Genomic DNA, 12,832 nt, shown 5'->3' on the forward strand with positions numbered 1-12,832 from the left:
AAGTAAGGCTTCAGAATCCTGTATTCTCCTCAGTCCACAGTTCAGGGGTTGGTAATATAATAGCACATAAGTTATTGAGGAGAAACATTTCAGATAAAAATTATTGCCCCCTTTTTTTTGACTTTTGGAGAGGGTATCAAGACTCAGTAGCTTCCCATTGTGCTTTAGAGCATGGCTATCTATACTTTCATCCAGCTATGATCCAGGTCATAGTAATTACAAAAGACTTTGTGTGTGCTGGGTGGCCTTGGGCACAGTAAGTTTTTTGCCTCCTGTGAATGAAGGGAAGAGTTTGTCCAGGACTTTTAGTCCAGGACACTTGATCATAAGTGAATAGACTACTGTACTTTACTAAAACAAGCATATTCACTTATTATTTCAATAGCCTTTCAATACACTTTCCCCCAAAACTAATTCAGTAGAATAATTAGCTGCATTTTTTTTTCTTGTTTCAAACTTCTTACTTTATTTCTTGTTTTCTCTTTTCTCTTTTTCCTGTTTACACTGGGAAAACTTTTTCTTGCTGTGTTATTCTGTCATCTCCAAGGAAAATCCCACCCAAACGGTAAATGTTTAAATATGTACGTCTTGATAATACTGTCTTTTACAGTTTCAAATGTTTTTGTAATGAAACAGAGTAAAATATTTTATTTGGATTAAAATAATTATCTAATTGTATTTTTGTTCAGAGAGCTGAGTCTCTGTTCAGATGTGTTTGTAGAGCTGCCTTTATTTAAGCTGCCTTTAAATGCTGTGAAAAGCCACAGTTCTGCCTGTGTCTTTGTAGTTACCTTAACCTATATGGTTCGCGAAGAAGCTTTTAGCTCATTCTTCTCTTTTCTCTTCGACACAGCCCCCCACGAAAGCATATTGTGGATACCTATACGGAGTTCTACCACACCCCTACTCACAGCGATGCCAGCAAGAAGCGGCTGATTGAAGATACTGAAGACTGGCATCCCCGGACAGGCACCACCCAGTCACGCTCTTTTCGCATCCTTGCTCAGATCACCGGCACTGATCATAGTGAGTACCTTCATAAGGAAATAAAAGTAAAGGCTGTGGGAAGATAGGTGTTTTTTAAAACTGGTAGGGGGAAATAATGAAGTGATTCAGTCATACTTATTACTTTTCTCCTCTTGGACAATATACCAAGGAGGCAGAAGACAGTTTCAGAAGACTATAGAAGGAAGATATTTTTATAGAACTCTTCAAATTCCTAGATTACTTAGGATATATGCATTAGTAGACATAATTTCTTATTGATTTGAGAATCAGTACGTTCCAGATAGATCGTAAAGTTACCATTTCTATTCCTAAAATAGTTGGCAAATATGTATTTGCCATTTCTTTTCCCCTTCTGCATGACCAGAATGGCAGTGCTTCTCTTCAAATGCAGTACTTCAGAAAGTACAAATTAAAACTAAAGCTTTTGTCAGGCATGTAGAAAATCTTTGATGATTGTACGAAGGTACACAATCTGTAATGTTTTAACTACTCAGAAGCACAATTCCATAACTCCTCAGTTTATTCCCAGGGCATGTTTCCATCCTCTGCTTATGATATAGTACATCCACATTTAGTGTAGATTGAAACTGAAAATGCAGAGATCTTTCCCACTCATATAATTTTATGGGGGATCTTGAATTTCACTTTATGCTCTCGGTTGTGACGTATTGGCTGGTATCTGTAAAGCTATATAAAAGTTATCAGAAATAGTATCAGAATGTTTGATGTCTGTTATGTTCAGACAGCTAATGCAAAGGTTGATAATTTCATTTTTCTTCCTGCTTCTTACAGCTAGTGCTACGATAAGTGAATATTTTAAAATAATAAAATAGAAGCAGTGAGTAAAGTGGACTCCCTCCCTGGGGGCAGATTTGATTAAATCAGCTATCAGTTCTCTGGCAGAATTACTCTAGAGACCAGTGATAATATCTGACTGAATGAGGATTAGTGTCTTTGTGTGATACACCTTTCTGAATTTAGACAGTGAATAGTTTGCTTGGTAGTTCTGTGTTGTACTCATCTAGTACTGCATCATTATCTTTGAATTCTCTCCCTGTCAGAATGAGACCTCAATATCAAATAATACATCTGTGTTGTGATCTAATATTGATAAATAATCACATTACTAGACATTACAAAAGTGTGATTGCAACTATATTTGACAAACATAAAACCAGGTTGAGATTTTTTGTTATTCTGCCTATGGCCCTCTAGTGCCTTGATGAGTCATAGCCTTACAGACAGGTGCTTGAATTATCATAGAATCATAGAATCGCTAAAGTTGAAAAAGACCCACAGGATCATCCAGTCCAACCAATCACCCATCACCAATGGTTCTCGCTAAACCATGTCCCTCAACACAACATCCAAACGCTCTTTGAACAACACCAGGCTTGGTGACTCCACAACCTCTCTGGGCAGCCCGTTCCAGTGCCTGACCACCCTTTCAGAGAAGTAGTATTTCCTAACATCCAGCCTGAACCTTCACTGGCGCAGCTTGAAGCCATTCCCTCAAGTCCTATCACTAGTCACCCGAGAGAAGAGGCTGACCCCCAGCTCTCTACAACCTCCCTTCAGGTAGTTATAGAAAGCAATAAGGTCTCCCCTGAGCCTCCTCTTCTCTAGACCGAACAATCCCAGTTCCTTCAGCCGCTCTTCATAAGGCCTGTGCTCCAGACCCCTCACCAGCTTTGTTGCCCTCCTCTGGACATGCTCCAGGGCCTCGATGTCTTTCTTACAGTGAGGGGCCCAAAACTGGACACAGTACTCGAGGTGCGGCCTCACCAGTGCTGAGTACAGGGGGATAATTACTTCCCTGTTCCTGCTGGCCGCACTATTTCTGATACAAGCCAGGATGCCATTGGCCTTCTTGGCCACCTGGGCACACTGCTGGCTGTTCAGTCTAGCGTCAATCAACACCCCCAGGTCCATTTCCTCTACACAGTCTTCCAGCCGCTCTGCCCCAAGCCTGTAGCGTTGCCTGGGGTTATTGCGGCCAAAGTGCAGGACCCGGCATTTGGTCTTGTTGAAATTTATCACCCCCTTCAAACCCTCTGGATGTTTGTCCAAAACAAGAGCGTCCAAAATTCCACTCCTTCTCAATGCCCTTTCTCTCTGCTTTCTCAATGCCAACGTGGACAGTGGGCCAAGAGACGTGACAGAGACCATCAGAACCACCTTACAGCAATTGTGCTGGCAAAGGGGCTCTTCAAGTTTATAGACATATCTCATTTCCCATAGGGCATATTTAGAATTGAGGAATCCAAACATGACTTGTTGTAATTTCCTGTTGGGGTGAATACATTGGCACAGGGAAGAATTTCGGTGTTTGGCAGTGCTGTTTTGTGCCTTAGGAAGTAAGAATTCTCTGTTTTCTTGCAGTGAAAGAACCAGAACATGAAGGTGCAAAGAAGTCTAAGTGAGTCAATGTTTTACATTATTACTTTAATAGTTTGCATGTCTTATTTCATAACTGATAGTGTTACTTTTGCATTTGTGTGAAGTTTGAGTGTTTTTAAAAAGTTGCTTCTTTTGCTTTGTAATTCAGCATGTAAAAATCAAGATCTTTCTGTGTAGACCAACCTTTTTAAATCCGTTTGTACAGTCCAGTGTTAATATTTGTGCAGGAGTTTGAGCTTTTCCAAAAAGTTGGACTGTTTGGCTTTTCTGTGCAAGGTCAGCTTGTCAACATGTTTTCTTTTTCTAAATCTAACCAGGCATTTTTGATTTGCAAGTGTGTATCAGATTTCAAGATGTAGCTGGAAAATATTACTGTTCTAGACTGAATGAGGGTCAGCTGTCTCCCTGCTTTGGGATAAGTGCTGTTTAATTTGAGGGCGATGTAGTGGCTAAATTTTACTGTTTGTGCAGTTGGGAGTCTTCCTATTGGCGTTATCTAACACTGGAGCCAACAGTTTGAAAGACAGGAAGGAGGTGTATGGATATAAGTAGTGCATGGAGATTGCATGCCCACTTGTGCAATGGCATTAGACAAACTTTCTTTCTTTCTCTTTTTCTTATTTCTCTTCTGTCACTTCTTTCCACAGGGAAAAGCTTCCCATCCACGTCTTTAGCCCCAAATATACAAAATTACGTGACTGGCACCACGAAGTCTCAGCACGTGTTCTTAATGTCCAGTGATTTTACCCAAGTTGCAAAAGCAAAATGCAAACACTTCCTTTCTTCTTTTCCATCTGCTTTGCAAATATAAAATAAAATAGAAAATGTATTTCATTAGCCTCACTAAGAGAGAAATTCTAGCCTTTTCTATACTTTTCTAACACTTTCCTACTGATGTATAAAAACTGAGATGAAGATGTTTTTGTGCTAGTCACTAGTTGACAAAAAAAAAAAAAATCCCATGTACTTGTCACTGAACAACTTGGGTGTCCCAGTGAGGGGGAGAAGATGGCTGTTGCAGTTCTTTTTGCCTTAAAAATGTCATTTACATTGCTAAGTTTGAGTTACTGTAGGTTGTTAGAAAGCAGAAAACAGTGAACGAGAGAATAAGAAATGGTATTACTTTGATTTAGGGGTAGAGGAAGAGGATGAAGAGGGTTGAATGCATTTACTTCAGACTGTGGTACTTAACAGGATAATTGTCTTGGATTTCACTAGATTTTCAGCAAGTCAAATTTTAGAGTGGTTGTAAATGTTTTACAAAGTAGAACAAGAAGACAAACTGCTTTTAACTGAATGAAAGTAGTAATAATAATAAACAATTGCCAGTTGCCAATCCAAGTGCAAGCTAAATAAAAAGATTCTGCAGCTTATAGTGAACTGTCCATATTGTAGAAAAGCTAAAAGAAAACAAGCAGAATGTTGCTGTGTACCCTACCTGTAAGAGCTTCAACACATAGCTTATAACAAGAGCAAGACAAGATGGTAGTATTTATTTCAGAGTGAAGCTCTTAGGATTTCTAGTGTTTATAAAAGCTTCATGGCTCTGTGGTTCTCCTGTAAAATAATGTATTATAGTAGCTACACTTTCATTAATTTATGCTTTCTGAAGCTTGAAGAGTATTTTAATAAAAGTTGCTTTTAACGTAGTGATGTCTCTTTTCTTTTGAGTCTCTTGGACTCCTTGAGTAGTCTACTCATGCTAAGAGCTGTAAATTCATTACACCTTCACAGACTGTAGCAAGAGGAACAACCACATTCATGCTGCATACTAGAAACTGTCTGAACTGTTCAAAATTATCAAAGTAACAGAACTTATAATCATGTTCAAAATGTGTTATGTATCTTATGTTTTCAAATTTGACACGAGACTTACAGAAACTGATAAAATGATTGACCTTTTGTGTGACTGCAGAAGTAAGAAGTCTATTAAGTAAAATTCACCATCACCTGTTGCTACATTTTTTGAATCACAGAAGTTTCAACCCTCATATGGGAGCTGTGAGGCATGTACACAAGCCCAATTGCTCATAAATGTTTCACGAGAATCGTCGCAATTGGCTTGTAGTCTCTGAAGCGTATCTTGTTCTTATGAACTTGGTCTTGCAAACAGATTGATGTTCACAGAAAGCACTTATGTAGAAATGGGTGGTGGGGCTTGGGGGGATTTTTTTGTTTGGTTGGTTTTGTTTTAATTGCAGAAGTTGGAAAATTGAAAGGGATTGACACCTTTAATGAAAATATTTTACGCCTATATTTCCTTTCCAGATGGTTTATACTGATATACAGTACAGTATCTTACTGTATTTGTCACTTTATCTTTAGGAAAAAAAAAACAGAGAATGGAGAGCTCAGGTAACAGCCAAGTTATCTAATGCTAACAATCACTGTTATGGATGGATAACATTGCACAGCATAGAGTACAATTAAATTTGCACCAGTAATGACAGACTAAGGCATCTCACTTGTTACACACCTTTTGGTTTAACTCCTTAGGGGTAAATGGGGAAAGAACTTCAATAATTTCACTGGAGGCTGTTTTGATGAGAAGTGCCAATCAGCTTGCCTTTTCTCTACCACATAACTCAGTTGTCCAAGTACTATATTACTAAACCTAAATGTTTCTGAAGAGCACCGCAGTGTAATCAGTTGACAGAATACTGTGCATTCAATTAGGAATGTGAAACTGTGTGTGAAAATTGTTATGCTTGGTTTAAAAAATTTCTTATGAATGGAAAGGAAGACAGGAGTTTCTGAGGCTATCAGTACCATGAAAGCCGTGAGTGATTATCACTTAATGAAGTATTCCTTATAAGGATAGAATGGTTTTGGCCTTTGAGTATTTCTATGTTTGGAAGATGTTCCTGAATGAGAGTTAATGAGCTTTCCTTCTTTTGTAGGATGAGTTACTTTAGTGAGACACAAGAGAAAAAGCCTTTCTAGATAATCGAAAGCATAGAAGTCTCTGTTTTAATTAAAAGTAAACATAGGCAGTCACAGACTGTCTATTTTGAGTATGAGTACGGTTTGAGTAAGGCTACCTAAAGTTTTTTATTTTTATGAATTCACAGTAACAAAAAACTAGTTCCCAAAAATGTTACATGAATGTGTAAAACGTATTTCATTTACTACTGTGAAGTTGTCATCTCTTCTCCCAGTATCCCCATTACACAACACTCATTGGCGTTAGATTTTGGACTTTGTTACTGTTTCCAAAATAACTGATGGCTTTTCCATTTGGATGTGGATGACATGCCTTAGCTCATGTCCGACTCCCAGTGTGCATCAGAAAAATGTTCTGAAGTTGTTTTTGATATAAATGAATAGGCTTAAATGTAAGTGATCATGTAAAAGGAAGAGTATGACAAACAGTGGCATAGAAACTTGTATTCCATCAGTAATCTTCCGATAAATATCACAACTTAATATTACAACTTTATGGACACTGTCCAAGACAAATGCCATGTGGGCTTTTAGTAATAATCTCTCTCCCTAAACTGCATCTCCTAGGGGTATTTATGTGGATAAAACAGATATATTTTTTCTTTTTTTCCCTTTCATCTACCTGGTAGGACAGGAAACTGAAATAGAGGGCCATCAGTGAAATGTGTAGATTGCAGCTCTTAAGGCAGTTACTTGAAATTTAGAAAGGGAAAATCTAGTTGATTTACACATTTTAGGAAATGCTCAGTTCTAACTCCACTGTATCCTATTTCTCAGTATGTCGATGTTCATTTTTAACTACATAATTCTGAGCCACTGGATCCAGGTTTGGTTTTTGTTTTTTGTGTTTTTTTTTTTTCCTTAAATGTAGAAATGTAGAATCAATTCATTGTCCAGAATGAAGATGTCTGGATTTTCCCAGATTTATAGTTTAGCTTATCAGTAGCTGCTGGAAAATATTTGTCCCTCAGTTAATCAGTAATGAAATAAATCATGTGATTCTTTTATTATTCCCCTTGTCACAAATGCCTGTGAAGCACACCTGCAGATCTGCGTAACAGAGAAGAAGCCCAGAATACCTCTGCTAATCTGAGTAAAAGCTCTGCGGCCACCCAGGCCTTGGAGATACCGGCTGTACCAGAATTTCCATCTACATCTTTAATCCCTATGAGGTCTGCTCCTAGGTCATCCCTACATTATCTATTCTTTAGTTTTCAGCACTTAGTATGGGTCCTCGCTTTATTAAGACTCTTAGTACTGCATGCTAATTCAAATAAAATAAAACAAACTACTTGTGTGGCTACCTTAGTCTGCTCTAAGCTCATGGTTGTTCACTTTTACATTTGTATATTCCAATAAGATTTCTGCTGGGTGTTTTTCTTTAAGTAGAGGTCCACTAATGCAATATTTTCTAGATTATTTTCTTATCTTAAAAAAAAAAAAAAAAAAAAAGGGAGGGGAGGGGAGAAATGCAGACTGTAATCTTCACAAAACTAATATCCTAAAAAGTCACATCAAGTAGTAAATAAAACTCAGGGAGTGAGCATCACAAGCACTTTTGGCTGTTAATTTTCCAGTATTTCCTAAAAACTTTTCCATCGCATAATGTAATACCAAACGTGTGTTCCATAGTTATCAATGGAAAATATTGCTTAGCAGCAGGATGCTTCTCACCCTTCGCTAAACGTGTGACACCTCTTAGGAGTATTGTGCCTCATTTTATCTCCCATTTCTATTTCACTATAAACTGCAGCTTTTTTTCTTTATACAATTCACTAATGTTTCTAAGCACTGTGTATCCTGTCCAGCACACTATTTCAGTATGTATTAAAAGTCTTTGTATGTTTTGTTACTGTGAATGGAGTGAAAACGGTGCTAGACCAGAGTCTGCAGCCACTTTTCTGCCGATAGCAGAGTCCTCCCCTGGCAGTGCCCCATCTCCCAAACTCACTGAACACATTGATGCAACAGCTCCTGGGAGGTAAATCTTTCAGATTTCATTATCTTGTGGCATGGAGAGCTGTCTGTCATTCACTTAAACTTGTATTTTAATCTGTCATTCATTAGTGTCATTCCTGGAAATGGTAGGAAAGGAATGGAGAAGAGAAATGAAAAAATGCTAAGCAGAGTTATGAACAATTTTGTGGATATTCGTTAAAATATGGACCAACGCTTATTGCATATGGATGCATTGTCAGTGGGGCTGCTTTTGTTCCCTGAATCGCTTAACAGCTCAAATTGGCAATTTTTCTGTCAGTGGCCTTGGGTATCTTCATTGACACTATTCATGATATTTTGGAGATCATCTTTGGGTGTAAGTCTTGTGACAGTGATTGGAATTTTTTTTTAATGCTATTATTGAAGGCTCCTGGCATTTTCTGATGGATTATGTATCGCAGTTCTGAGCAAAATGTGAATGTCTTTCTTTTCCTTCTATTTTATTTTCCTCCTTAACACTTTGAACACAAAAAAAGACAGATTTTTGTGAACATTTGTACTCAGTTACTGTGCTATAGGAGAAAAAAAACACTTGGAGGAGATGATAGGATACACATTCAGATAGTCATTTTGGTCCTTTGAGAGAGACATGGGTGACAGCTTTTTACAAAATGCAAAATGGCTGTTGAATTTTTTTGGAAGGCATTCTGGGATGAGGTCTGACAACAGCAGGGGTACAGTATTTTGTGCTGGTCCTTGCAGACGGTGCTCTCCTTAGAGCAGAAGCTTAGATTACTTCTGTGCAAGGCAGTGCAATTAACATTTCAGAAAGTGTACTGTGTAGGTGCTGCTCTGCTACAGAGATTGTTACAAACATTAGTATTTCAAATTTCAGAGGGCTTCTGTCTTTGTTTTTTTTTGTGTGTTTTTTGTTTGTTTGTTTGTTTGTTTTTGTTTTAATTTAGTTACAGTAATGTTTGGCAGCCCCTGTTATCAGCTGCCTACTGATGTGTTAGGTACTGTGCTGCTTGTTCCTCACCAGACTGTGTGAAGCTACACTTCAGCGTATTGAGATAGTTAGAATTGAATGTGGGAAGGAGAATGTAAACTACTTGCAAAACTATACAGTTTTGCTTCTTTTCACAAGTTGAGATAATTTGTATAGCAACTATATTTGGTGTTTATATTTGTTGCTGAGCCGATGTTGCTACTTACAGTGCTCTTTAGGATAGAGAGTACATCCAAAACTGATCTCCAGAAATCCTGTATTTTTTAAAGTGGCAACTATAAGAAATCCATGTGGAGTAATTGCCAGGTGCCATTACCAGATTTTTAATAATGCAGATGCAGTCCATCCAAAGGTCAGTAGACTTGTTTTTGCCTCTAAAGCCCTGCTTTTACTGTCAATGACTAGCATAGATATTTGTTTTCCTAATGGGCTCTGTCTCTTCTTGGCTGAAGCTCTGTGATTTGTACCACCCACTACCAAACCACCAAGAAGGAGAAAGATCTTGCTGTGAAATGTGAGAAGGGTCTGGATGCGATTACTGGATTAAAGCTAGGTTTGCTGCTTATAAAGCAGACTCCATTGTATAAAGCATAATGCTTTTTTTAATTGTAGTTTTATGTCTTTAATGAAAGCTTAAAGTAGACATATGACAATATAGCCAATTAGTATAATTTATAGCATATTATTACTCAGTTTCATATATGTAATATCCTCCTATAAGCTTAACAGCAATGAAATATTTAGGAGCAATTACAACCTTTCCAGGAAGTTTCAAAAAATCACCTTAAAAGGTCATCCTGGCAACTTTAGACTCTGTAAACCGCAGAATCTGGCACTTCCTGAGAAATAAAACTAATATAAAGCAGAACCAGTGCCAGCAAGTCTTTAGATTACTGTATTATATAAATACTTTTTATAGGCTTACAGACCCACTTTATCCTTTCATTAATGAAATTATTCCTGATAGTCCTGATAGTCAGAGTTAGTATTAAGTAGAAAGTATTAATCCAGATTTTTGTTGTGTATATTCTGATTAGTGCAGAGCCAAGAATATTCTCTGCAGAAACTCCAAAAGTCATTCCTTACTCCTTTTCTAACTGCTGCCAAAGCAAGTGAGAAATGGAAATGCAATGAGCATGTACGTCTGAATAAGATTTGGAGTCTACTTGCTCTCCTTTTGGAACATATACCCATTGTGATTCATTTCTCTTCTCCTTTCATATTTCAAGCTCCTTTTTATGACTTACAAAGCTCTACAAAGATGTTTTATGAAGTTATGAACTACTTGAGGGCAATTACAGAAAAGGCCAGAATCTGCGTGCTCTGCGTTTGTTGTGAATTGTTTTAACTGCTCCCCTAAAGTCTGACAGATCACCTTTTTGTCAGGTCTGACATTTCTACATTGATTTTCCTAAACAAATTGCCTCATCTGTAGTCATCATGTGAAAAAGGAACCTTGCAAAGATGGGAGCTGCTTATTTAGTTGGGAAGTGAGTGTCAGGCTGGGGGGAAGGGGATGTCCCAGGCTACCTGAACCAAAACTGCCAGATCTTTCATGGTTGTCTTGCTTTCATTACAAGCAGGAGGAAATAAAATATGGGGGAAAATGCTGCTTTCCTTCAGTGAATGCTACTTGTCCTTCTGCTTTCTTTTACTTCAGAGGACTTTTGTTTGAGAATCACTGGGGGCCTTACTCAAGTGTGAACTTCATCCCCTTACAACATCAGGTTTTAAACACCAGCAGCCAAGTAGCCACAGTGTCTAAAGTGACATCTCCTTACACTAGGTAGAGTTTCTAATATGTAGATTGTGTTCTTGTTCAAGTATATTATATATTTTTGAGTAATTACTTAGAACTACCCAAAGAGTTTGTTTTCACAGACTAATGGGGGTCAGAAGGGACCTCTGGAGATCAACTAGTCCAACCTCCCTGCTAAAGCAGTCTCCCTTGAGCAGGATACACAGGAAAGCATCCAAGTGGGTTTTCAATATCTCCAGAGAAGGAGATCCATAATCTTTCAAGGCTAGTTTTTTCACTGCTTTATCACCCTCAAAGTAAAGAAGATTTTTCTCATGTTTGTATGGAACTTTCTAAGTTCCAGTCTGTGCCTATTGGCCTTTGTCCTATCACTGATCACCACTGAAAAGAGCCTGTCCCAACTCCCTTCCTTTAAATATTTATGAGCACCAATCAGATCCCCTCTCAGTCTTCTCTTCCTCCAGGCTGAACAGTCCCAATTCTCTCAGCCTTTCCTCATAAGGGAAATGTTCCAGGCCCCTTATCATCTCTGCAGTCCTTTGATGGACTCTCTCTAGAAGTTCCCTTTCTGAGGAGCTCAGAACTGCACGTGGTACTCCATACAGGGACTCATCAGAGCAGAGTAGAGGGGGTGGATCACCTCCCTAGTATTGCTTCTAGCCACTCGTCTTTTAATGCATCCCAGGACAGCACTGGCCTTCTTGACCCCAAGGGCGGAGTGCTGGCTCACAGCCAACCTGTTGGTCACGAGGACAACTACATTATCCTCTGCAGAGCTTCTTTCCAGCAGCTCAACTGCTAAGCTGTACTGATGCATGTGGTTATTCCTTCCCAGATGTGGGACTCTGCTTGCTCTTGTTGGACCTCATCAGCATCCTCTCTGCTCAGCTCTCCATAGTTAAGCAAGACTAGTTCTAAGCTCTCAAACTTCATCTATAAAAAATGCTCCAAATAATGCATTTCAGAATAGTCTAATTTCCAAAGGATTAATATTTTGTTCCTGGGGAAGAAAAAGAAACCCTCAAGAGCTACTTGCTTGTTCTCATAACAGAGGATGCAGGAACACCATCTAGAAGGCGCTGTCTGTTACTGTTCAGTTTTTAAAAATTAGATGGGAAGTTATGCACATGTATTCTCATTACAATTTACCTTTTATCAAATTAACATCAACTAGGAAAATAACTGCAGAGTTGCCCTCTCCTGATGCATCAGTCCTTTTGCCAAGCACAGCTGGCGCAGAGCCTCCTCTCCCTGCAAAGTGCAGTGTGGCTACACAGACCTCAGAGCCCCCTCTGCCCACCCCTACAGCCATGCAGCCACCTTCTGCAGCCCCATCCGTGGAAGAGACCACTGTTGTGCCTCCTCATCCTGCCAGGTACAAGGATACCCACTGTTAAAAGTCACAACCAAAGCCCTATTTTAATATGTGATTTCACCTGATTTTTATTTTATTTTATGTTAATGCTGTCGAGCTGGAGCAGTTCGCAGCCATCTCCTGACCCTCATGCTGCTCTGGAAATTAATATAGCAACTAGCAACTGGAATAGCTATTAAGCAAAAATTGAAAAAGTAAATCAGAAATTAGAGTGACCTTCAGGTGGGGGAAGATAAGTTAAAGTTATAGATTGGAGATCTGATAGGAAGGTGACTGTTTTAGGAAGCTGATGACATTATTCACCTGCCTTTCAAAGTTTTATCATCTCTGTAATAAAATGTATGTTTCTGAATTGCTCAGTAACCAGAAGCTTCTGGAGCAGAGTTACAAGCATTAACTT

The 12,832-nt window shown here is 38.7% G+C and overlaps 1 protein-coding gene across 20 annotated transcripts in view; it reads left to right on the top strand.

Annotated features, from left to right (window-relative positions):
* Window positions 1-12,832, top strand: part of PDLIM5 (PDZ and LIM domain 5) — a 116,425-nt gene that overhangs the window by 65,122 nt on the left and 38,471 nt on the right. For 8 of the 20 annotated variants that reach the window (XM_040698981.2, XM_040698989.2, NM_001031149.3 and 5 more), the window contains 2 exons: window positions 854-1,026; window positions 3,391-3,427. In XM_040698981.2, the coding sequence (XP_040554915.1) occupies window positions 854-1,026; window positions 3,391-3,427 (210 nt within the window). Of the gene's footprint in view, window positions 1-547; window positions 566-853; window positions 1,027-3,390; window positions 3,428-4,055; window positions 5,058-12,832 lie in introns of those variants that run through there. The other 12 variants (XM_040698987.2, XM_015276294.4, XM_040698985.2 and 9 more) reach the window with 3 other exon arrangements.

This window comes from Gallus gallus, chromosome 4, assembly GCF_016699485.2.
Source record: "Gallus gallus isolate bGalGal1 chromosome 4, bGalGal1.mat.broiler.GRCg7b, whole genome shotgun sequence".
Taxonomy (NCBI): Eukaryota; Metazoa; Chordata; class Aves; order Galliformes; family Phasianidae; genus Gallus; species Gallus gallus.